We start from the raw sequence: 25,915 nt of genomic DNA, 5'->3' as shown, positions 1-25,915 counted from the left end.
GGGGCCGGAGTGCCATAAATTGTAAACTTTAACTTAATGGTTCTTTTGAACGGATTATGGGAGATAATTTGGGGTATTATGAAGTACTACCGTGATGGACTATTATCGGAAATACAATCAGTAATATGTTAAAAATCCAGGGTGTGACATCCGAGATTTTTACTGAACTTCGGATGTCAGTATCTTTGTCATTTCTTGACCGATTAGGGTGGTTCTTGGGTCTAACTTGAAGGTCTCAAAGTGCTCTACAACTTTCCTAAGGGAGTTGGTTCTAAGAACTACTTTAAGTAGGAGAACAATGAGGATTTGCGAAGGGCAGTAGACTGTCTGGAAAACGAATATGGTTTCTAGAGAGAAGTTGGAGCAAGGAGTGAAGGTGTGAGTTTAAGCTTGGAATGACTTGCTATTTATAGGCCAAGGCTCCTTCCTCTCTCTCTCCCATCCGAATCTCTCTCTCTCTCTCCTATCTTTGATTTCTTTCACTTGTCAAGCTTGATTGAAAGCTTGATAGGTTAGGTTATGGGTTGCTTGTACAACTCCTACCTAGTTCTTAGGCATGCAAGGCTAGATTTGGTACTTTGGATTGGATTATGGAAAGATTGGTGGAGAAAGCAGGATGGTACAAGGTTTTATATTGGTAGATGTACAAATAAGGACAATGTGAAGGGATTTTGCTTGAAGAAGTATACAACCCAAGATTGGAAGGATGTAAGAAGATTATGGTGAGTACAATCCCATCTTTCTTCCTTTTCCTCTTTCTCCCTCCCTTTCTCTCTCTCCTCCTCCTCTCTCTCTCGGCCCTCCTTTCTCTCTCTCTCTCTCTCTTTCTTGTACAACATATATGAGTATGTATATAAATATGACTAAGTATATAAAAGTACACAAGTACTAGATTTCCAAACCAAGATCTCTTATTAAAATAATCCAATTTGGCACATGTTCTATTAAACTAATAAATTATGTACTTTAGAAAATCTAGGCTTTTATATATATATTTACCCATGTAATCTAGGTAGATTTCCAATATCCAATAAAAAATTATAAGATCTAAATTCCCTATTAAAATAGTCCTATTAGGCACATGCTCCATTAAAATATTAGATTATGTACCTAGGATATCTTAGGGTAATATATTATATAGTACATACATATATATACATAAGTATATCATCTCATGAGAAATCTAGGAAATGATTTAACTAAATAACCCTTGTACTTGTTGGCAAGACTAATGCTATTATCCAACGGGTAATAATTTCCCTAGCGGTTATTGACCAATGGATAAAAGGGTGAAAAACTATATACACTAGAATAATACCATATGTCCTTTAGGCATGTGTATATATACCTATATATAACTATATCTTTGTACTTACCAATCTAGCATAGATATCTTTTTAACAGAAGGTCTATTGTCCAATGGATAAAAGTTTTCTTAACTTTTATCGTCCAATGGGTAAAGATCCAAGATGACAAGTATGACTTGATTGACTAGTCATATATATATGTGTTGTGTGTGTATGCATATGTATATAATAATAACCTAGGTCCAAAAGGTTTCATTAGGGTTTGAGAGGTTCAAAAGGTTCAAGGAGCTTCAAAAGCCTTATCTAGGGTTAGGAGAAAGTAACTAGATGAATTGGTAGTTAGGTTCTTCTAACTAATTGGTCAGAATCTAACTATACTTGCCAAGTAGAATCTCTAGCCGAGAAATATAATTTTAAAAGACTAAAATCTAATTATGACGGATTATTAGAATTAAAAGGGAGTTTTTAGAAGCAAATCCAAGTATTGAAATAAAATTCAAATTTTTAACGAAATTTTTACTAACTAAAAATCAGGGTTGTTACAATCTATTCCCCTTAAAACAATTTCATCCCCGAAATTGGCGCGTGACTACGGATTAGACATAGTTGCTATGCCGATTAGCGATATAAACAGGATTCGAATATTCTTGCGACCTACAAAAATGGTTTGGCACTACACGGTCACTATCTAAAGGCTCTGGCAGGTCTAGAAGTATCTCGGAGTATGACGACAGCGTTTCAGGCATTCATCACAATCCTTTGCATATTTGGTTAATCAAATTAAGCCTCATCACCTGCCTAACAAAGTGGGAGTGAAGTTGCTTCTACTGTCGCACAATTTTCCTCGTCGTACGCCTTTGGTAAGGTTTCTACCGTAAACGCCAACGTCAAATGCAAAACCTCTACCAAATCATCACGTGGACCCGTATCCTACAAATGTTCCACATCACGTCCCTATCGAATCAGTATGCTTCCCCACCTAACGATATTAAACCCATTTCCAAAAGTTCCTTCAATTGGGTCTTGAGCTCTATTAGTTCGGCAGGGGCCATTCGGTACGGTGCCATAGAGATTGGTGCCATTTCCTGGTTGGAATTCTATAGAGAAGTCTATCTCTCTTTTGGGTGGTAAGCCAGGAAGTTCTTCAGGGAAAACATCGGCGTACTCGCTCACGATGTGTGGTAATCCCACTTCCATTATGTCGGCTTCTTCCAATTGGAGACTAGCTAGCCATCCAAACAATTGATTCTGCCACATGGATCTTCATGTCGTCGAGCTCACCGTCTGTCTATCCCCCTTAAATTGGAAACGAGTCCCTTCAGGGGTATACGCGGTCACCATAGTCTGATGGCAGTCTATGACCGCTCGATGTGCTGATAGCCAGTCCATCCCTGGGATTATGTTGAAATCCAACATGTTGATTACTCTTAAGATCGTAGGTCAAACGTAGGTTGGCTATTTCTAGCTTGCACCCTTTACACACTAGACTAACAGCTATACTCCCCCTAAGCGGTGACATTACTCTCATACTCGTACTTAGGGGTTCTGTTTCTAGTGCTAGAGCAGTTACGCAGGCAGTAGATGTAACTGAATGCGATGCACTAGAGTCTAACAATGTTTTGTACGCAGGTACTATATAATAGCAGCGTACCTTGGATCACAGAGGTATCCTACTCTTGTTCCTCAGTCTACAGAGCAAAGATGCGCCCTCCAGCGCCTTGCTGTGTTCCCATGGGCTGCTTTCCCTTGTTTTGCTGCTGAAATGGGCCTCCAGGGTTTTGCTTCTCAAAATCGGCCTGTTCAGGTTGTTGAGCCTTCTGATTTCCAAAGCTTACATTCCTCTCTCTTTGAAGTTGGGGGCTGTCGCACTTATAGTGACCCATAGCCTGACAGTTGAAGCACTGAACTGTCGCTATGTCTCGACCACCTCTCTTCTGCTCACCACTTCCGGGGATTGCAGTCTTCCAGGGTTGGTTGCTTTGAGGCGGGATAGAGGGTTTGGTGGGGTAGGGTCCACGGTTGTTGTTGGGGGGTTGGGTTCGGATCGGTCCACCGGTGCCGCTTGTCGCCTTCCTCCATCGGGTTTTGAAGTCAGTCTCCTCACTCTCTAGCCGGAGTGCACACTTCACGACTTCGGCATAGGTGGTAAAAGCTTGAGCCACCACAGCCTTTTGAGCAGTGGTCAGTCCCCACTCGAATCTCCTAGCCTTCTTATCCTCGGTTGGTATGGAGGTTAGGGCGTAACGGGACAGTTCCTCAAATTTGGCCGCGTACTGGGTAACGGTCATTGTTCCTTGTTTCAGATTCAGGAACTCTTGTTTCTTGGCTAGGCGAAGAGGCGTGGAAAAATATTTGTCGAGGAACAGAGTCTCGAACTCGGCAAATGTCATGGTGGCTATGGTATGGGTTGCTTCCATCAGGTCCCACCAATAGCGGGCTTCTCCCTTTAGCTGGTAGGTGGTCAAGGCCACACGATCTCCATCTTGGGTGATCCCTAAGGTTCTAACGATCATCTTGACCTCGTTCAGCCATGTCTCGGCCACGACGGGGTTGGTGTCTCCGTGAAAGGTCGGGGGTCGACGTTTGCAGAACTCGTTCATTGCTCGAGTTCTAGTCATGGGTCCATCGTTATGGTTTTGGATTTGGCGGTTGGCGTTCAAAGCTGTTATGAATGCTTGCATGATTTGGGCTAAGTAGGGGTTTGCGTTTGAGGGTCCTCCGTTATCGTGTCCTACCCCGTTGCGTCGGTTCACCATCTACGAGTGGAATTCGAAAGGGGCGGTTTTAGTCTACTTAAATAATTTTCCTTTTGTAAATGGTATATCTTCCTAAAGGTCACAAGCAATTTATCACGTGGTATGCAGTAATACTTTTTTAAAGCAAGCTTTTCATAGATAAAAGAAACATACAATACAAGCATAAAATTCTACTACAATGGCAAGCAGAGATCTTAGGATAAGATTCTTCCTAATACAAGTTATGACGATTCTATCCTACATCTCGAAGGATTACAATTACTCCTAGGTCGGCCTAAGAGATGCCTACTCCTTGCGATTCCCTACCATCTTTCATCGAAAGCTTGGCGTAAATGACGTTCGTATTCTTTTATGATTGCTGCGAGTGCGACGGCCACGACGAGAGCCCAGTACCAGAAAGTGTTGAGATGGTTATTCCCGGCGAACTACCGTGGCATGCTTATTGTAAGTACCGCACAAAACAAAATGAGGATGAAGAGTTGCATCCATAGGGTTTGGATTGTTATGGTTAGTTCGGCTCGATCGATTTCTTGGAACACGGCATCTTCCGGAAATCCTTGTCGTCGGCTTGCCATGGCTCGGTACGATAGGCTAGCGATTTGGAGGGGTTAAGATGGTGAGGGAGATAAAGAGATGGAAGTGGTGGTGGAATATACAGGGGCGGAAGAGGTGTGTTGAGGAGGGAAAAGATTTGAAATTTAAATTTGAAATTTTGAAATTTGAAGTTTAGAAGGTGCGGTTTGCCGCGCCTAGTGGGATTGTGCTCGGCACTCGGTACTAGGTTTTGCTCTCGTCCCTTAAGAGGCGTGGGAAAATATTTATCCAAGAACGGCTCCTCAACGAACTAGTAAATAAAAATTGCTTAACTGGTAGTAACACCAAAAATATTTTCGAGTTTCTAAGTTCCACATTGGATTCTTGATTTAAGTCATCATCCAATTGTTCGGGAATTCCCAGCTCGGTGGTACTGCCAATTTCCAACACCTTGCTTCAATCCGAAGATTGTTTTGTCTGAATTCCACCCAATTTGGGACGGTAAACTTAAACTCAATTCACGTTTTTGCAACGGTCAAACTATCTTATGGTTCTACCCATTCTACCCATGGCCGAGGGTTGAACCTAAAACTCTGATACCAAGTTGTAACGCCCCCAATTTCCAGGTACGTTAATAAGGCATTTTATTACATAAATAAAGAGAGTTTGGCTCATTATTACATCATAACCTCCATGAGAGTACTTTCATTACGAAAGGGAGGGAAACTATGGTTCCTAACTACAGCTCTACCTGCTCCTCCATCCTAGCCAGCTCTTCTGCTCCAAAAGCCTCCAAGGTGTACAGCTCACCTTGATCATCTACAAAGTCTGACACATTATACTAGCATCGCCACCAGTATAATATGTCAGGGTCACCAAAGGTAACACCATGAGCTACGAGAGCTCAATAAAATAATCCATACCCACTAACCCTTAACTTACAAGCAGTAGATCATAATACTAACGATTTTCACATAATACATGCATATTTAACAAAACAGTTCACAATGACACATCCACATTCACTAATCAACTATCGTTTGTGTCCATGGTTTTCTGAGTTTCTCCTACGCGACTCGTCGTGGACCGTGTCACCATTTTTCATTTTCCAAATCATTATTTTCAAAATCGTTTTTACACACCCAACCTCGGTTCCGCCGCTCCGGGTTTTCGAGTATCCACACAATAGTTCTGCCGCTCCGGGTTCCCATTGGCACACAAAATTTGCATTGGTTCCTCTCCACGGATAACCAAGCCATACCTCGGTTCCGCCGCTCCGGGTTCCCATGGGAACGCACACAACCTCACAATGGTTCTGCTGCTCCAGGTTCCCATTGGCTCACAAAATCATTGAATTTGGCATTGGCTTCTCTCCACAGATAACCAACCCATAATTCAAAACCCTCGGTTCCGCTGCTCCGGGTTCCCGAGTATCCCACAATGGTTCCGTCGCTTCGGGTTCCCATTGGGTTTTCGAAAAACACACCCACACAATGGCTACTACGTCCGGCCATTATGTAGTTTCAAAAATATTTTATCCAAGTCAAAACACACCTTTCCGTTACATAAATGCTAGGGACAAAGAAAATTTACCCCGAAAGTACCCTGAAAACAGCAATCAATGGTTGAGATTCACTTTGATGTGTGTGACCCAATCATCAAAGTGGTTCTCAACCATTAATTGCTATTTTCGGGGTACTTTCGGGATAAGTTTTCTTTGTACGTAGCATTCCCCTTTCCGTTAACCACACCCTAGGTGTCATGTTTCTACTTTCTCGATTTCCATGTCTCGTTTCATGCATTGACTCCGCGGTAGGACTTTTCAAGTATACATAAATCATTCAATATAATCTTGAAACATAACTAGCAAGATCATCCAACTCAATATTATACCACAAGTAATACAAGCACACTACAACAAAAATTACATTTTACAGCGTTCAAAAAACGCTATTGAATGTCATAGATAGCGTTCCGGAGAATACTGTATTAGCCGATGTTAAAAGTCAAGACTTTTAATAGCGTTTTTTAAACATTGTCTTAGATAAACTTTTAATAGCGTTTTTGGAATGCTATCTTGAATAAACTTTTAATAGCGTTTTTTGAACGCTGTCTTTAGATAAACTTTTAATAACGTTTTTTTAACGCTATCTTACATAAACTTTTAATAGCGTTTTTGGAACGCTGTCTTAGATAAATTTTTAATGCTTTTAATAACATTTTTTATATGCTAATTTTGAGATTCTTTTAATAGCGTTTTTGTCATTGCACCACTCATTTAATATTATTTTTTATTAAATTCAACACCAATTGTAAAACAATTATTAGAAAAACATGAATATAATCTAAAACTTCAATGTTGCCAATGTAATTAACCAAATTCATTCAATAGGGCGAGTATTCATTACACCAGCTTTCGAAACAACTCGAAAACACAAATTACATGAAAGTGTTGCAAAAATTACAATGGATTCATATAGTACCCAGGTGTCCAATGTTAACAAAGGTAGCCATAAACAAGCCAACCAACATATTACTTGAAAATTTCCTATACTGCAAGCTTGTTGAAATTGATGCAATCTTCGAGCAATTTGGTCTCTCTTTCCTCCCAAAGCCAAGCACGTGGAATTGATGCTATCTTCTTTGATTCCCTGTGGTACAAAATTTGGGATCAATATATGAATGTAGAATAAGCTCATGATTCGCGAAAGTAATCATACTATAAAAGCAAAAACATTATTAAATAAGTGGATCACTACGGAAGTGCATCATCAAGATGCATAAGGGCCCGTTTCAGAACCGAAATAAGAACTTATTTTTTGTCTAATAAGAAGCATTGTTCCGGAAAATAAGAAGGTTGGTACTTATTTTGGAAGAATTTATATAGGTACCGATCGGCCGGAGAGGGAAATCGTACCGACGGCAGCGCCGGGCCGTCTCCGGCCACCGGACGGCGGATCTGAGCCGTCCAAAAATTCTATAAAAAAAAACCAAGGGGGCCTACTCGGGAATTAATAGCATCTGAGATGTGTAGGGTGCTTGATCCAAGTACCCCTTTTTCGTGTGAAATCATATACACGAAAAAGGGGTGCTCGGATCAAGTACCCTACACACCTCGAATGCTGTTAATTCCCGCGTTAGCCCCCTCGGTTTTTTTTATAAAATTTTTGGACTACTCGGATCGGCCGTCCGATAGCCGGAGACTGCCCGGCGCGGCCGTCGGTACGATTTTCCTCCGCCGGCGCCCATTCTCATAGCAACAGTCTTATTTTTTGTCTAAGGCAACTTTAAGCTCAAAAATCATGTGTTTACGCAAATAATTTTCTTATCACTATGAATCTTGTTTGATAGATCTCATTGAGATCTTTAATACGGTGCAAAAAAATTTAAATTTTTTTTTTTCATTTACATTATTTTTGAGTTTGAAAATGTGAAATGAACTTTTTATTTAGGTTTTGTGGAATGACCCTTCTTATTTTTGAATGAGAAGTTCCAAAATAAGTACTTATTTTTTAAGAAGGTTTCCGGAACGGAGCCTAATATAACTTAGAATTACCTAAGATAACTGCTAAGTACCTACGTATAAGCCGTCAAAGAGAAGTTCAATAAAAAAAAACCCTCACAAAGCTGTGTAACTAAGCAATCGGTAAGCAAAAAAGGTAGGTCGCAATCCAACACACATACATAGGAGGAGGGCTTAAGGATTCGACCAAGTGTACATGTCTCTGGTCAGTAGATCTTTTTAGGGTACTTGCAGCAGTGTTGATTCCCCCTTTCAACAGTCAACTCAATATCACTGAATTCGCTGATGAATCTAGTGTTAACAATGCATTTGCATGATATGGAGAACTAAAGTATTTCTTCGGAACATACCAGATTCAGTGAATCACAAGGAAGAAAACTAGCTAGTTCTAAAATAACTCAAAAGCTACAAGACATTTGGCACTACCAGGGATCTTTCTGGCGATAGAAGTGGATACAACTTTTGGTTGACGTGTGACTCTTCGTGAGTTGCTCCTACTAGGAGGACCATCACTGACTAGTGAATGGTCAGGCAGGTCAAATGCTTTCAAAAGGGCATTGAGGGGAACGATGAGGAGAAACCTAAATCCACTTAACACTTTAACAGCCACAGGCACTGTGCGCGAGGCAAGAGAACAAAACATGACACTTAGTTAAATGCGCGTGACTTGATTCAATTGCATTTCATATAATAGAACAATGAACCAAGCAAGCAAACAAAAGTATGTTAATAGCACATTCTAATTGCTTATCTATATTATTAGCAAACAAAAGTATCTTTCAGCATCTAATAGCAATTACTGCAACTAATCCATATAAGAAAATCATTTTTAGCATTGAACATCAATTTCCTGCACTTAATTCCTACTAGTTAAAGGACAAATGCGATGTACGTGGAAGCTCATCCACTATATGTATCACAGAATACTCTTCGTAATAGTGATAGTGGTCTTTTCAGTAATTATAATCAGTAATACGCACACTAATTATGATGAGAAGATTCAATATATGAGTAAGACATTATGGTTGGCCTTTAAATGTGGAAAGATGAAAAGATAAGTCTCATCATAAGAATAACTCAAATTCAACCTTTGTAACTGTTTGTGGTAAAAATACTCAGCCTACTAACCTCTAAGTAGTGAGTTCGAGTTCGAGGATACCCACTTAGTACGATGAATGCCAAAGTTTAAGTCTTACGCAATGAACCTGTTCCAAACACCCATCAAGGATATACTAATTGGGGTACTTAATTACACACCAATTCACAATTAGCCCTCAGAGGTGAACTTAAATTCTCCTAGGAATAAAAGATTTGTACTTGAGGTATAAGGATAGAGATCTACCATTGGTTATTCAGTAACCAACGTCCAAATACCTGTGTGTGCTCATAGTTTGACTATGCTTATCTTTGACAATCACCAATTCTGTGAGAATTTAACATACAAAGCTTTCATGTAAACCTCCATAATGTAGGAAAAAGCTTGTGGTACACTTTACACAGTTGTCCAATGCCTATAGAATATCTGTTCGGCTCAATACCCCTTTTACCTCCATCCAGACTCAAGCCTATGTTTGCAGATTTTAATGCTTAAATCCAGAATAGAGCATGCTCCTCTACGTGGGTGATATTAAATATAGACTGTAGACATGCATTTTTACATGTTTAGAATTCAGGGAAAAGTGTCGGACCTTTAATTTTCTTGGCAATAAAAAGATAGTGCTTCTTATTTCCATACACCAAAATCCAATTCCAAAGATTCCAAACGTTTATGTATCATCAAATTTGAAAAGGACAAGCAGACGAGATGTTAAAGTTCATTCATATACTGAAAGCTCTGCAACATTCTAACCAATCCCTATTGGGACATTATTATGAATACCAACTCATTGAAAGTTTATCATTTTCTCTAAATATCTCCAGCACCACATTAGCAAAATCCACTACCACACCATAGTAAATTTCTGCTTCCCTGAAGAGGTTATATCTGGAGAATGCTCAAGCTAGCTTCCCAAGCAAGACACGTACCTTATCAAGCATATTGACTTATACCCTTCTTGGCAGTCTCCATATATCCGAATCATCAGAGATGGAAGCTCCAAGATTCTACTATCTAGCTTTGATATTCGTGGGGTTTATGGTATCACTACAAGAAAAATGAAAATTAGTGACGAAAAAGTGGCGACGAAATTTAATTTTGTCACTAAATGAGTATATTTGGCGGCGAAAAAATAAATTCGTCACTATTTTGATAACTTTCGTGACGAAATAATTTCGTCACCAATTATGCCTGTTTAGCGACGAAAAAAATATTTTCGTCCCTAAAGGTACCCTTTTGGCGATAAAATACATTTTTCGTCGCCAAAAGCTTAAAAAAGGTGACAAAATTATTTTTTGTCGCCAAAGATAATCATTTGGTGACAAAAAATATATTTTGTCGCCAAATGTGAGCAATTTAGTAACGAAATATTTTTTTCGTCACCAAATGCTTAAACTTTGGTGACGAAAAATAATTTCGTCACCATTTTAACGCTTTCAGCGACAAAAAATATATTTCGTTGTCAAATGGGTACCTTTCGTGACGAAATTTATGAATTGCGCTTTGTCACTAAATGTATTTCGGACATAACTCTTTACTAAAATCTCCGATAGAGATAAATCAAATTGGGTTTGAACAATAACTCAATTGCCTACGACTTTCATGTTTATCAAAATTGCTAATCTTAATGTTTAAAGGTCCAAAATTATATTCGAAATATATTTTCATTTTAAACATATGCGTTATATATTAGATATTTCAAATATTTACTGAAAAGTGTGTGTAGTGCAGTTGGTTGGAGCTTGCGCGAAAAACTCAAGGGACTCGGGTTCGAAACCCAGCAGGAGCAAGAAAGATGGATTTCTTTTCCCATATGAAAACATCTTTCGCAACGAAAAATTTCGTCACCGATTTCTTATATTAGTGACAAAAAATTTCGTCACCAATGTGACCCATCGGTGACGAATTTTTTCGTCGTAAAAAAGCACAATAAGTGAGGAAAAAAATTTCGTCACCAATTATTCACTTTTTGGTGACGAAATATTTCGTCATCAAAAGGCACTATAGGTGACGAAAAATAGATTTCGTCACCAGGTAGGAATCCTCGACAACCTTTAGTCGACAAATTTTTTTTCGTCACCAATATTATTTGTGACGAAAAACATGCAATTTGTGACGATTTTCATTCGTCACCCAATTGAATTTTTCTTGTAGTGTATGCTCCCTTAAATGGAAAGATAAATACCAAACCACATGTCATTTGGGAGATGCTGCAAGAGAAAATATCACAAATTTAATCAGTTTTGAATGCTTGACAAAAACCTGCCTGATCAAGGCCTTAACTGTCACCAATGGGTGTTACCAAATTTGAACCATGCATCTACAAAAACATAATGCATGTAATTAGGTATGGGGGCAAATAGTAGCGACAGCACAAGACGACCGAGCCAAAGTTCAAATGGGCAACTCAGTTCACCTTCTTAGCAACAATATGTATGTAACACCCACAAATGAATAGGAATAATACCCACATATACACACACACACACACACACACACACAGAGGCAGAGTCAGAGAGAAATTGAGCGAGAGACAAAGATAGATGCTATGTTGCCACTTTTGGCCAACGGTTAGAAGATTTTAGTTGCATGGGCTGAGTTGACTATAAGTAGAAGACGATCCAGTAAAAACAATGGGACAAGTCATAGACAAACTTAGAAAGAAGGCAAAACTATTGGTGTGTATCCATGTCCTTCTACTTACTCTATATTATAGAATGTAGATTAGTTTTTCCTTTTTCCTTTTTTGTTTCACAAAAGTACTGTCCTCACATCGGAGGTAAAACTTATTTTCCCAAGGCATAAAAAAATGTGCTTGAACTTCACTATATTGCCATCCATGCGTTCGACGAATAATAGAGCAATACTTATAACAATCTGAATTAGCATCTAAGCTAGCAAACTTCTTTAAGTTCGGCTCAAGTCGAACTGAACCTGCATCACAAACCATTAGTAGTCTCATGTTCACCGAATCTTTCACCACCAAAGTTCACTTTATTATTCTGCTATGAAGAGTCTAGGGTCCAAGGAAAATATAATGATCACTAAGATTTCAAATACTGCTATTGAGGGACCAAAACTGAACAGGGGAAAAATGGCGGTACTGTATGGTATCTAAATATACACATCATTCTTCACGGAATATTAACCATAATTTCAATGACACCACAAGGAAAAATTCGACACATGTAAATCGAAAGAAGAATATCTATTTGTTGAAGCGTACCCACTTAATACTTAATTTACAGTTAAGTGAAAACCATAACAAGTTTTGAGTTCATTTTTGAGCTTTTAATCATATGAAGTCCTTAACAATACACAATCATTTTGCTTATACCGCTCAGTGCTCAACGACCAAAGGCAAAAAGGTGAAAATATACAGACAAATGCAAACAAGTTCAAGCAATTGACCTTGACCTATAAGTATTCCTCACTTGTAGGAAGAACTGAATGGGCATCGACATTATGTACCTTTTGACTCCTAGGAACAACTCACAACTAAACCTGCAAAATGGCTAGAAGAAATTGTATGTATAGCAAAATGGCATATTAAACTGCACATATTGGATGTTTTGGAACTCTGATTTCTTTATCCAATTCCCGCGCAAAAAAAAAAAAAACTGCATCACCATAAGCACGCGGTGTGGAAAAAATTAGCTATAGATTCTGCTCACATGTACTAGGTATACCTAAATAATAGACTTTTTAGAACTCTGATGTAGCCCACAGCTAACGTTCATAAACTGAATTATAAGGTACAGATTTATGTTGATCAAAAGAGAATAAAAAATTAACTCATACTCTTGAATGAAATGAGCCATGTCAATCATGCTGAACTTGGAATATGGTAACAAATATAGACACTTATGTGAGCAAGGAAGTATATTCCATCTAACTACTATTCCGAAAAAGTAAAAGCATAGATGGTTACAGAATTAATAAGAGAACAAATTCAGTGATGTAACGTGTAAACAATCAGAAAAATCCAAACAATTTTCAGCATAACAAATCCAAACAATTTCAAACCCTCGAAACTCAACTCAAGGAAAACTACAGACTTAGGGTTAGAACTCTAATTTTAGGGTCCACATGGTTGATTTCAGAACTTACCAAAACAACGGACTTGGATTACAGCGTCCATGAAGTACATCACTTCAAGTTTCAAGTAGCAATTGATTCAGTCTCCAAAAACGAGTCAAAATAATTTAAACAATGACATCTCTAATCTGAAACAAATTAAGACAATGACAGAGAGGAAGAGACGCAGATTCAGTCTCCAATCGCGCAGTCAACATACTGAGAGCATGTAGATGAGAAAGAGACATCACAACTGCCGACATATCAAAAGCATGTAGATCTGATTTGATTTGTAGCGAGAGTTCACGATTCAGTCTCCAAAGGGATCGATTTCATTGCAGATCTGAAAATCTTGCCATAGTTTGAATGAATTGAAAGGGGGATCTGGCTGCCTATATTTTAGCGGATCAATGGCTATGTTTTCGTGGAACACTACGAAAACTCTGACGGAACACTATGCTTAATTGGGCGCGAGCGTTTCCACGTTTTATGACAATTGAACACTATAGTTGCTTCTTTTTAATAGCATTGCTGAAAGAATGCTATTAAATGACTCTATAAAACCCATATTTGTTGTAGTGACAGAAACATAAAGCCCCAGTTACTTATCGAAAATAGAAACGTAAAGCCCCAATTATCACCACCATTCACTGTCCCGCTACCACGCGATTACCACAGGTTCCATCCTCCCTATAAGCGCAATATTCTTGTATTTGGCCACACAAGTGCATAATCCTAGAATCACGCATGCTAATGATTGAAACGTTAAGCCCCAAAAAGGATTATTATACCATATTAGTGCATAATAAGTGTAAAACCTAAAATGATATCACATGCTAATGAATGAATATTAAAACCCTAGCCTTGTATTTGGCCAAGAATTAAGAAAACTACTGAATCAACCCTGGTTAAGGCTTTTCAAATACGGCTTCATTCTTGTCCGAGTAGGGAGCGAGGGAGCATAAAAACGATCAAGGTTGGTCATTAATAATGATTGAAGAGTACCCAATAGCTATTAGGAAAAATAGAGAAAAACAATTAAGAAGAGACAGGTGCAGAGAAATTTGATTCAGAGAGATACGATCGAGAAAAATGGACAAACCTGAAAGGAACAAAACCCTAGAATCACAGTAGATCCATCCAAACTAGTTTGCACAACAATGACTGAGAAAATTTCAGAGGCATATGTGAAGCGCCAAGGTTTTTCGCCGAATGTTACAGAAAATGATGGACTACATCCGCTCAATCCATCGGTCCCTGGTCTTCAAGCCTTCCGTCGGCGACAGAAACCTCGGCGGCGGCGGCGACTTCGGAGAGCAGTCGAGAATCGGACTCTTCTGGAAGCCTCAAGAGAGATGATGAGGAAAATGCGCCGACGATCTGGTGGAGGGTTCGAAAATTTCAGAGCTGTCTGTGAGGCGCCAAGGTTTTCGCCCAATATTTAGGTTGAACGCGCGCTGTAGTCTGTAGATGAGGTTTAATGAAAATGCTATAAATTCCTTCCGTGTTTTTGAAAAGCTATTATTGGTCCTTCTAGTTTAAGGAATGCTATTGTTGGTCCTTTACAATAGCATTTTTTTAAAAACGCTATTGAATTATGCTATTGAAAGTTGTATTTGTTGTAGTGGCAATTCATGTATGCATGTTCCTAACCATTTTAAAGATCAAAATACGAATACTTCCGGTCAAGCGATAATATTCCAATCTTTAAAAATCCGTACTTTCTTCCTTTGTGGAGAGTTCTAAACAACATATGTTTAATAGAGTAACAATCGATTATTCATCATGTTCATACTTTCTTTAGCGAAAATAAGTCGTTGCAAACACAAAGATAGATAACCTAATCTACTTAGACATATTCCATGTTATACTTTGTACTAAAGAGTAAGAACATTCTACTTTCTAACATACGGTTCTATACGTAGAGTTAGGGGACAAGGGGTTCTACGTATACTTAGAGATAGCGTATATGGGACTCTACAAGATCGTAATTTCATTTCAAGATTTTAGTAAAACGAACTTGCTAATTATTTCTAATACTTTAACTTGCCATATCATAAGCAAAAATAACTAAAGTTATACTAGGGAGAATGACTAGAGATTAATCTACCTTGATCCGAAACTAGTCGGGGCCGAATAAGCTAGTTGGAAAATTCTACGAGTGGTGAAACTCGCTAATTTGGACCAAACTTTGGATGGCAGTAACTCGGTCAATCTTTGGCCGAATATGATCGTTCTTGGGTCGAAATCGAAGCTCTAGAAGCGCTCTACAACTTTTGTGAAGGAAGTTGATCGAATAAAACTATTTTAGGTAGGAGAAAAATGGTGATAAAGGAAGAGACAGTATGCTGTCTGGAACTGGAAATCCGAGATTTTTACTGAACTTCGGATGTCAGTATCTTTGTCATTTCTTGACCGATTAGAGTGGTTCTTGGGTCTAACTTGAAGGTCTCAAAGTGCTCTACAACTTTCCCAAAGGGAGTTGGTTCTAAGAACTACTTTAAGCAGGAGAAAAATGAGGATTTGCGAATGGCAGTAGGCTGTCTGGAAAACGAATATGGTTTCTAGAGAGAAGTTGGAGCAAGGAGTGAAGGTGTGAGTTTAAGCTTGGAATGACTTGCTATTTATAGGACAAGGCTCCTTCCTCTCTCTCTCCCATCCGAATCTCTCTCTCTTTCTCCTATCTTTGATTTCTTTCACTTGTCAAACTTGATTGAAAGCTTGATAGGTTAGGTTATGGGTTGCTTGTACAACTCCTACCTAGTTCTTAGGCATGCAAGGCTAGATTTGGTACTTTGGATTAGATTATGGAAAGATTGGTGGAGAAAGTAGGATGGTACAAGGTTTTATATTGGTAGATGTACAAATAAGGACAATGTGAAGGGATTTTGCTTGAAGAAGTATACAACCCAAGATTGAAAGGATGTAAGAAGATTATGGTGAGTACAATCCCATCTTTCTTCCTTTTCCTCTCTCTTTCTCCCTCCCTTTCTCTCTCTCTCGGCCAACTCTCTCTCTCTCTCCCCTCCTCTCTCTCTCTCGGCCCTCCTTTCTCTCTCTCTCTTTCTTGTACAACATATATGAGTATGTATAGAAATATGACTAAGTATATAAAAGTACACAAGTACTAGATTTCCAAATCAAGATCTCTTATTAAAATAATCCAATTTGGCACATGTTCCATTAAACTAATAAATTATGTACTTTAGGAAATCTAGGCTTTTATATAATATGATATATATATGTACCCATGTAATCTAGGTAGATTTCCAATATCCAATAAAAAATTATAAGATCTAAATTCCCTATTAAAATAGTCCTATTAGGCACATGCTCCATTAAAATATTAGATTATGTACCTAGGATATCTTAGGGTAATATATTATATAGTACATACATATATATACATAAGCATATCATCCCATGAGAAATCTAGGAAATGATTTAATTAAATAACCCTTGTACTTGTTGGCAAGACTAATGCTATTATCCAACGGGTAATAATTTCCTTAGCGGTTATTGACCAATGGATAAAAGGGTGAGGTACTATATACACTAGAATAGTACCATATGTCATTTAGGCATGTGTATATATACCTATATATAACTATATCTTCGTACTTAACAATCTCGCATAGATATCTTTTTAATGGAAGGTCTATTGTCTAATGGATAAAAGTTTCCCTAACTTTTATCGTCCAATGGGTAAAGATCCAAGATGACAAGTATGATTTGATTGACTAGTCATATATATATATATATATATATATATGTGTGTGTGTGTGTGTGTGTGTGTGTGTGTGTGTGTGTGTGTGTGTGTGTGTATATGTATATAATAATAACCTAGGTCCAAAAGGTTTCATTAGGGTTTGAGAGGTTCAAAAGGTTCAAGGAGCTTCAAAAGGCTTATGTAGGGTTAGGAGAAAGTAACTAGATGAATTGATAGTTAGGTTCTTCTAACTAATTGGTTAGAATCTAACTATACTTGCCAAGTAGAATCTCTAGCCAAGAAATATAATTTTAAAAGACTAAAATCTAATTATGACGGATTATTAGAATTAAAAGGGAGTTTTTGGAAGCAAATCCAAGTATTGAAATAAAATTCAAATTTTTAACTAAATTTTTACTTACTAAAAATCAGGGTTGTTATAGCCCCAATGAACTACGCAGGTCTAATCCCTACAATGGGGTACGTAGGCAGCTCCTTGAGCGCGACCTCATGTTTACTTACTTGCTACTTGGTCTAAGGGTTTCCAGGATGCTCTATTGGGGTGTCCTGATCTTTTACGCTTACTCATATTCCGCTGTGGCACCAGAGTATTCGCCAAAGAGGGGCAACTGTGGACACCCCAAATTGAGACTCCCCGAACTACCTTAGATCTCCAATGATGATACGGGACAAAACCATGAAATTGAAGGCTTGATCAATGAATTTTGAGCATCCCAGAACCTGAATCCATCAAATGCCCAGCACAAGGCATCATGTGCCCAACACAAAGAACCAATTGCCCAACGCAAAAGAGCCTGGTACACTCCTAGCGCCCAAACACTCAATCCCCAGCGCTGGGAATCAAATTTTGTTACTGACAGCTCTGACTACTGCAAAAATCTCATCATGACTCTATAAAGCATCTAGCCGACTCTAAGCCTGCACAGATGTCCCCCTCCGTTTTTCCCCTATAAATAGAGGTGCTTAGAGCCATTTCAACACACCCACATAGACACATACACATAGAGATATATACAACACCCATATACTCCCTCCCCATTCCATAGCATTTTCTCTCTCTAAGGATATACACATTTTCTAGGTTTTCCTTCAAGGAAAAATCAGAAATGTCTTATATTTGAAGAGAAAAACCTCATTTTCCTTCTACAAAAAGCCTATATTTCACCAATACTCTACCACAATAATTCCTGCTCACTACTTTCCAACCCAAAACACTCCTCAAACAATCTAACAACAAGCCTCGAAGTCTCGATCAAGCACTCAAAAGTAGTAAGCTACCTACATTCTGGTTTCCGCCCATCTGAGGAAAACAGGAACTCAAAGCCGAGATATTAGCTAGCTAATACAATCATGGGTTGCTGGTACGAAAAAAATGTGATCGTGCGTGTCTTGCACTAGGCACTCACTACCCAACGCAAAGCACCTACTCCTGGACTTGCTAATTATGTCAATATCAGTGGAGTCTAAGGGCTTTTATGTCTATTTCTAACATTTATCAGTCGTTTCCAATATTTTTCAATACTATCTCTTTACTACTTCATCTAGAAATACCTTAAGATAATATCAAAAAGCTATTATCCATGCATTATACCAATTAATCCATTGTTCAGATAAAAAAATGTAACATTTTCAGAAATCAATCTAAATAATTGTTTTGCGCTAGGTACTGAGCCCCCAACGCAAAGGAGTTGTCCCAGAGGGTGCTTGGCACCGGGCATTAACTTCCCAACGCAAAGAAGGTACTCTCCATCTTTTGCAGGTTTCTCGACAGTTTGCATTCATTTCACTCATAACATGCCATCTTCTGTTCCATTCTTGTATATATATTGTACACTTTAGCACATGTCTACACCTCATATTCAACTTGCTACATGTTTAAAAAGTTAAAATATAAGCATTTTTCAAAATCCCCCAAGTATTTAGTAGAGACCGATCTTCATATCGGGCGAGAAGGGTGCCGAATAAAAGCCTTCCCTTCTCGTAACTCGGCTTCCCAATCTAATATCTCTGTATTTATTTTCAAACTCAAATATCATTTTCAAGTTTCAGGTTTCTCGGGTGGCAAACCATTTCTTACAAAAAAAAAAAAAAAAACTGGGTGGCGACTCTTTCGATTTTCAATAAATCCGGCAGCACGCGCGAGGAGCCCCCTCCAAAAAGTGGACTCTCGGGCTCTGGTAGCCCACACATGACTTGTAGCCTGGATTCAAAGTTATCTTTGCGCGCTAGCGTATGTGCTTTTTCCATACTATAATTCTGGAAAAAAATGAGCGAGAGCTGGTCTTTCGTTGGTTAGGTCCAAATCTGGAGCGCTGACATCTTTTTTTACAAGTTCCAGTCTTGTAATCTCGGTATGTCTTTAATAGGTTTGGTTGATTTTTGGCAAAGTAAATTCTAATCCATTCTTTTCCTTTGTCAGCAATTTTCTCCATGTGAAAAGTCTTCTTTGCAATTATCTCTTTCCCTAATTTATAGTAGCTATTTCCATAAGGTTTGCTCTCCAAATCATCCATAGTAACTGTATGCTTAGGTACCTTTGGTCCAATTCAACCTACTATAGAATTCAGAAAAGTATCTAGACCAAGTACTATATAATTTAATATATATTGTTTGATTTTCTTTCTTTTCTAAAATGTCCTATATCAGCACATTTTCCAACAGTGCTTGTATGTGGAAATGGCGGTCAATGTTCTATTTCGACATTGGGTTTGTGCAAGATTATCGGAATATTTTACCCTTTGGCCATGTTCTCATGTGGAATTACAGCTTTCAGCTAAATGCATGGTTGGATGACATTGTCTACCATTCGTTTGTTCGCTACAACAACGAAGGTATTACCAAACCCTCGGACATTATTCTATTTGTTTTATCACACTATCCACTATATTGCCCACCGTTCTTATGTGTTCTCTTCTGTTTAAACGATTTATCCTGTAAAGGAAGTTAAGCGTCCACAAATCCCTGAGGATCTTAATACTTCTATTAAGAGTGGAAAAGTCCGAGCGCCAACTCATTATTTCTACAATTTCTAATGGCAAAGGTATGATTTGGACCTTTATATTTGTTTCGTCTAGGCTACTTGAGCAACCAATCCTGAATTTCACTTTTAACTAAAAAAATAAGTCTATTAGATTTGTCTTTTTCTCGCTATTTACAGTTGAAGAGCCATGATACGCTGGTATCTGTAAAGACCCGTATTTTTCGAATATTATTTAAAAGTTTTATAAATGTTAGAGATTGAGGAAAATGTAAAATTCATTGAGTTTATTTGATTTGGGATTAATGTGTTAGGATTGCTATTTGAGGGAGTGCAAGTGTGATTTGTGTGGGTGCTAGTATATAAGTGTGGGTGTGTGTAGGAGAACAAAGTTCTCATCTCCTACTCTCTCTCTATCTCCCGACGCCTCTCTCTCTCTCTCTCTCGGCTCCCTCTCACTCTTTTCCTCTTTCACTCAAAAAATCCACAAAACCCACTTGAAACCCATACAAACAAACCTCCGATTTAACCTTCTATCCACGTTGTTGAGCTTAAATTTCGTGGGTTTCACTCGAAGGAGGAGGATTCCGTTGATTTTGAAGTTTTCAGAGTCTAGGGCTTGATCAATCGCTTGGGTTTCGATCGAATCATTTGAGGTAGGAATTTCTTACTCTTGTTATGAGTTTATGTGATGATTATGTGCCTAAATCGAGCTTTAGTTCGTTGGATTTCAAATTTGTGCTCATTCTTGATTTTCTACAAAATTGCCTACTGTAATGCATTGGTACCGGTACCTACTTTTTGAGGTATCGGTACCTTGACCTCTTATTACTCTTTGGATTGGTTTGCTACCAATACCTATATTTTGTGGTATCGGTACCCAGTGGTCAGAAAACAGTTTTGAGAATGTTGAATCCCCTTTGAATGAATTGACTTCCAATCACTTCTAACACACTCTAAACATAGTTAAACCATCCCTAAACTTGATTACTCGGGTTCCAATGATTCATTGATCGTTCCAATCCCTACGATACTCGTTAAACGTAATCTTAGTAAGGTTGTTTAGGTGTACTGTAGGTTATATGAGGCGTTGTGACGAGTGTGATGAGTAGTCGTGAGTTTGGCTAGTGATCCGAAAGGTAACATAGTAACTTGTATCCTCGTGCTTTGTCTCATTGTTTTTCCTAGGTTCCTTTGGCATTCGTTCTATAAGATTCTCATTTAAAACCTAGCGGGTTGTGGAGTCATTTCTGGGTTCGGTACGTGACGAAGGGCGTCGTGATAAACTTGAGGAATAACGTGAATTTAAGGTATTTATCAATATACAATGGTGCATATTTATGAGTTTATATTCCATTATGTGAACTTGGGAATTGTTGTCTTCTTGCATACGGGTTGAATGCATGTGTGTATGTGTGAGTTAAGAATTTTGAATTGAGGGTCCTGCAACGCAAGGTGTGGTAATGCGGAAACCCAAGTGGAGAGAATTCACTGAAACGCAAGGTGTGGTAATACAGTTGAATGTCTCGCATGATGAAGGGAATTATGATTGACTTTAGAAGTTCATGTCGTTGTTTGGACTGTTTACTGCTTGAGATTGTGACCATTAAAGAAAGAGATAAACGATTGATTCTATCAAAGTTTTTGAAAAGAAAGGAATATGATTTTGGAAAAAGGATTTTTATTAAAAATCCTCTGGTATTCCTGAGCGAATCAACGGTTCCGGTATTTAGGCACAAATCAACGGATTCCGGCTATTCAAACTCAAATCAATGGAGTTTGAGCATTAAAGGTCATATATTTCTCTACATTACATCTATTTGAAAACAAAAGGAACTTTTTATTATGAAGGATTATGATGATGGATGAAACGGATTTTGATGACAGTGATAAAGAAGTGAGAAATGATTGTGGAAGCATGTGCGGTGTGGTAAAATGGTTGTGAACTTGTTATTTAGTCTATTATGATTGATGTGAGAAGGTTAATGTTTTGAGTTAGACATATGAGTTGATGAGTATTGCACATAGGATTGCTAGAGTCCTTTGGCCATAGCATGCTGTACTTTGATAGTCATACGCACCTTGGGCATATCCGTCGTAGTTCACTCACTCAAGATATGCCTAATTCATTATATTTTCTTATAACTTGTGTATAGATTTCTCTATTGAGCTAGTGTAGCTCAACCTATCATTTTCAGGTACATTGCAGGTTACTGTCATGGAGCGCTTGGAGTGCATGCTGTTGTTATCAATTAAAGTTATTTTCAGAAAATACTTGATAATCTTTGTATAACAAACCGCATTGTATTATTATTTTTATTCTACTTTGAAACCCTATAATTTATTGGGCAAGTTTCTGAACTTGGGGACTGAATTATCTTTGGGGCTATTAATTGTAACTCCTGTGGGGATTCAAATTATCAAATGTTATAATTATTTATGTTTAAAATCGAGGGCATGACAGTATCCCTATGTATTCCGTCGTTGAATAGGGGTATAGGGTGGGTAGTGTTATTTTCTTGTTGTGGTTCAAGCGCAGCCTCCCCCGTTACTGCACAAACTTTATTGACGTCTGATTTTTATCCTTCTAATAACATGTGCCGTAAAGAAAATCCTACTAATTGCTTTTTAAAATTTTGAATTAGTTCGTGGGCTTGTAAAAGAGATTTTGTAGACTACTATTTCTCACTCTCACATGTGACCTTGCCAGATTTGCATAATGTTTTGTGCCGACCATCATCCATGTGTGTTTGGTGCTCATAACACTATAGCAGCTGCAAGGGCGGGAAAAGATCTTTGTATCTAGCCTTGTTGCAGGTAAGCAATGAAGATGTGTTGGCCAAAATATGTTTTCTCAGGGCGCTGTTTTCAAAACGGGCACTACTGAAATATCTTTTCGAAACAGATTTGCCAACAATTAGTCCCCAATTTGGTGAGGCTATTGATGATGCTGCCCGATCCTTTAACGACGCTTATGACAAGGTTAGTTTGGTTGAGTGTTTTACCGTGCACAAGAGAATACACATGCCGTTTGATTAGCTAATGGTTTCTGTATCTAATATGTTATCACATTGTTCTGCTTTGGCAGGGCCTTTCTCCATAGGAGTTTCTAGAGAATATGAAAAAGAAAGGCATTTGTATGCCCAAAATTGGCCACAAGTATATAGCTTCTTCACTTAGCTACTCTTATCCTCCGATTGCGCCACTGTAAAATTTCTGATCTCTCCGTCCCACTATGTTGGCCAGTTTATCACTATTTCGGACATCTCAGAAAAATATGTACTCTATTTTATTGGTTTCCAGATGATTTTGAAAAATTATAAGTTGACTTCTTTTAATTAATGGAAAAAAAAGAAACAAAATCTCAGGAAGTACGTTTCTTGATTGGATTGAATGGGGCTTTGCTTCAATTAGATGGCTTCTATTGTTGGTGTTTAGATTTGTTTCTTACTAAAAGTCAAAAATAGGTCAATATAGTATAAAAACCCACGTGCTATGCCTGTGTATCTTGGATTGGTATTTTTTATTCTGTCAATTCAATTATTGGAGTCACATTGTCAACGAATTTGCCTTTAGGTAAAAAGGGTATAAAGATTGAACTACATTGATTCAACATGCCAGTATTCCAATGTATGCAATACAGCAACGCAACGGGCATGATAGTTGCACTTAGCACGACGCTCTTCAAATTCAACTCAACTCTTTCATACATTACTAAGTCAAAATAATATACCTACATCGCTTAACCATCAAAAGCAGCATTAATCTCCAGCCAAAAAAAAAAAGGTTCTCTTCAAAGGGCATGACATTCGTGCCTTGCACGAAGACCGGACCTAGTAAAAGTAGTATTATCATACAAGTAGCAAGTGAAACTATTTACAATGACTACAAATTTTTCAGATCAAGCATAATTTCAACCATACTACTAATAACTATGTTAATTCATTCTGTGACTCAGGACTAAAAATAAAGTACTCTTGATTGAGCTCAAACCATACCTGCCGAAACACCTTGATTATAACATCATGATATTCATCGGCATTCAACGTCAGATAACAAGCCAGAAGCTCCTCGAGCTCCTCCGATCTCCTTATCCCTTTCTCAGTAATCATTTCAATCATCGAACATCTAAAATCCCGTTGAGGATCGACCGAGCTTCTCACCACAGCAAAACTATCGAAACCCGTTGTACTTCTTCCAACAGCTTCCGTTTTCCTCTTCGTTTTCATTTTCGCTCTTTTCATGTCTTCGATCGCTTTGATTTTGCATTCGATTCTTGCAACCGTTCTTGGCGAATAAGTCCTGACCCTTCCTCCTTTCCTGCTTGTGTGAAAAGATTTCCTGTGCTTCCCATTCTTTGATAAAACCTCTTGGATTTTAATTTCCTTCAATTTTCGCCTCTCTGAACCCATTTCCTCTTCCTTTTCCTCCATATTCAGAGGCTTAAATCCACAATCTTCATCAATTGTTTTTAAACCGGAAATCCCCGAGTTTAACGAAGACACATTGCAATCTTTTCCAAAGTCAGAAGTTAGTACCTTATGATTTATCCTCATCGATTCGAGTAGTTCAAATACATCTCCCTCTTTCAGAATTTTTCCTATCTCTTCTGCTTTATCTGGCTTCCTTTCGAGTCCCTCCCGCTTCTCTTCCAAAACCCGTCGGCTTGTTTTTCGCGATTTTTCACCTCTCACAGACTTTCTCCTTGGTTCTTCGAATTCTTTCCACTTCTCTTCCTTTTCCACTTCAACAATTTCAGGCAATTCCCTTGCCTTTCTGATATCCGACACCATGTCATTGAACTTCCATAACCCTTCTCCTCCTCTGCAACTCTGGCAACTCGATGATGCGAAATCGAGCTCATCGTTCGAATTATGCCGAACGGATCGCAACCCACCTCTGCTTTTCGTTTCTCCATTGACTCTTTCATCTCCAAACGAAAGCCTCGAGTGAGACTCATCATCCTTTCCATAGAACCGACCGTCCCTCCAATTAGAAGGCGTGTTTGTGTTCGCCTTTTGCTTTTCCTTTACGGGTTTTGGCTCGGAATTCTTGCTCCCTTTTTGCTTGAATTTCGAAATCCAGGACATTGGAAAAACATGAGAAATGGAAGAATTATGCGACGGCGAAGACGAAGGTTCGGCTTTTTTTCTGCCCCACTTCATCATTTTTCTATTAGGAAAGATTCTCTCTTTTCCCCCTACATGGGTTTGAGGTTTGAAGGATGGATTTTGCAGAGAGAGAAAGAGAGAGAGAGAGAGAGATGAAAATGGGAAGAAGTTGGGGATTGAAAGAAGCAGTTGGGAGGGACAGTTATGGGTGATTATTGGGGACGTGGGTTTCATATTGGGTTAGTGCCTGTTTTTTGGCTGTGTTTTCTGTTTTTTTTCAAAAGAAAGGCCCGCCCTTGTAAGATCTTGTGACCACTCCACCCACTTTTTCCTACTTTGTTGTGGCCACTTTTCCTTTGTAGAATAGCTGTTCTTCAGTCGTGTGGGGTCCACCATTGCCTTGCACAAGAAAAAATCCTCTAAATTTGTGTTGTGTGTGAGATAAGATTGTGAACCATGTTGTCCCTCTCTCTCTCAGTACTAGGTCATTGACTTTGGATCAACTCATGTAATGGAAATGTAATTGTATCAACTATCAAGGCTATTGCAGCATTATGACTGAGATTTGAATTCAGTTGAATCACAACTATAAGTATATAACCCCGGAATAGCTCAAGTGGCAATAGGAATGAACTATATACACAAACACTCAAACATTCTGAGTTTGAAACTTAGCAACTTCTTAGGTCAAGCCGCAAGAGAGAATTTTTTTGTGGGTCTCTTAGTCTAGGCGTGAATGGTTTGTCTTCGACTACACCGAAAAAAGGAATAGTCGAGGTGTGCATAAAATACACACAAAATATG

The 25,915-nt window shown here is 38.4% G+C and overlaps 1 protein-coding gene and 2 long non-coding RNA genes across 4 annotated transcripts; 2 read left to right on the top strand and 1 right to left on the bottom strand.

Annotated features, from left to right (window-relative positions):
- The first annotated feature begins 8,148 nt into the window (after positions 1 to 8,148).
- Positions 8,149 to 10,261, top strand: LOC131316528 (uncharacterized). The gene is made up of 2 exons (XR_009197155.1): positions 8,149 to 8,639; positions 9,511 to 10,261. It is a non-coding gene; the product is annotated as an uncharacterized LOC131316528 (long non-coding RNA).
- Positions 10,262 to 22,444: 12,183 nt separating this feature from the next.
- LOC131316527 (uncharacterized) lies at positions 22,445 to 23,484 on the top strand. Of its 2 annotated transcripts, none has more exons than XR_009197154.1 (3): positions 22,445 to 22,570; positions 22,711 to 22,817; positions 22,906 to 23,484. It is a non-coding gene; the product is annotated as an uncharacterized LOC131316527 (long non-coding RNA). The 2 variants fall into 2 exon arrangements; XR_009197153.1 differs by having other exon boundaries at positions 22,711 to 22,982; positions 23,089 to 23,484.
- Positions 23,485 to 23,682: 198 nt separating this feature from the next.
- LOC131316526 (transcription repressor OFP5) lies at positions 23,683 to 25,379 on the bottom strand. Its single transcript, XM_058345928.1, has one exon. It carries the CDS (start codon positions 25,343 to 25,345, stop codon positions 23,933 to 23,935), a length of 1,413 nt encoding a protein of 470 aa, XP_058201911.1. The 5' UTR covers positions 25,346 to 25,379; the 3' UTR covers positions 23,683 to 23,932.
- Between the last annotated feature and the right edge of the window lie 536 nt (positions 25,380 to 25,915).

The sequence above is a fragment of the Rhododendron vialii genome, chromosome 2a, assembly GCF_030253575.1.
Source record: "Rhododendron vialii isolate Sample 1 chromosome 2a, ASM3025357v1".
In the NCBI taxonomy this organism is placed as follows: Eukaryota; Viridiplantae; Streptophyta; class Magnoliopsida; order Ericales; family Ericaceae; genus Rhododendron; species Rhododendron vialii.
This window is presented reverse-complemented; position numbering and strand designations above follow the sequence as displayed.

Excerpts from the sequence above, each read along its gene's own strand:
- LOC131316526 (XM_058345928.1), bottom strand. The coding sequence starts at position 25,345 with ATGAAACCCACGTCCCCAATAATCACCCATAACTGTCCCTCCCAACTG.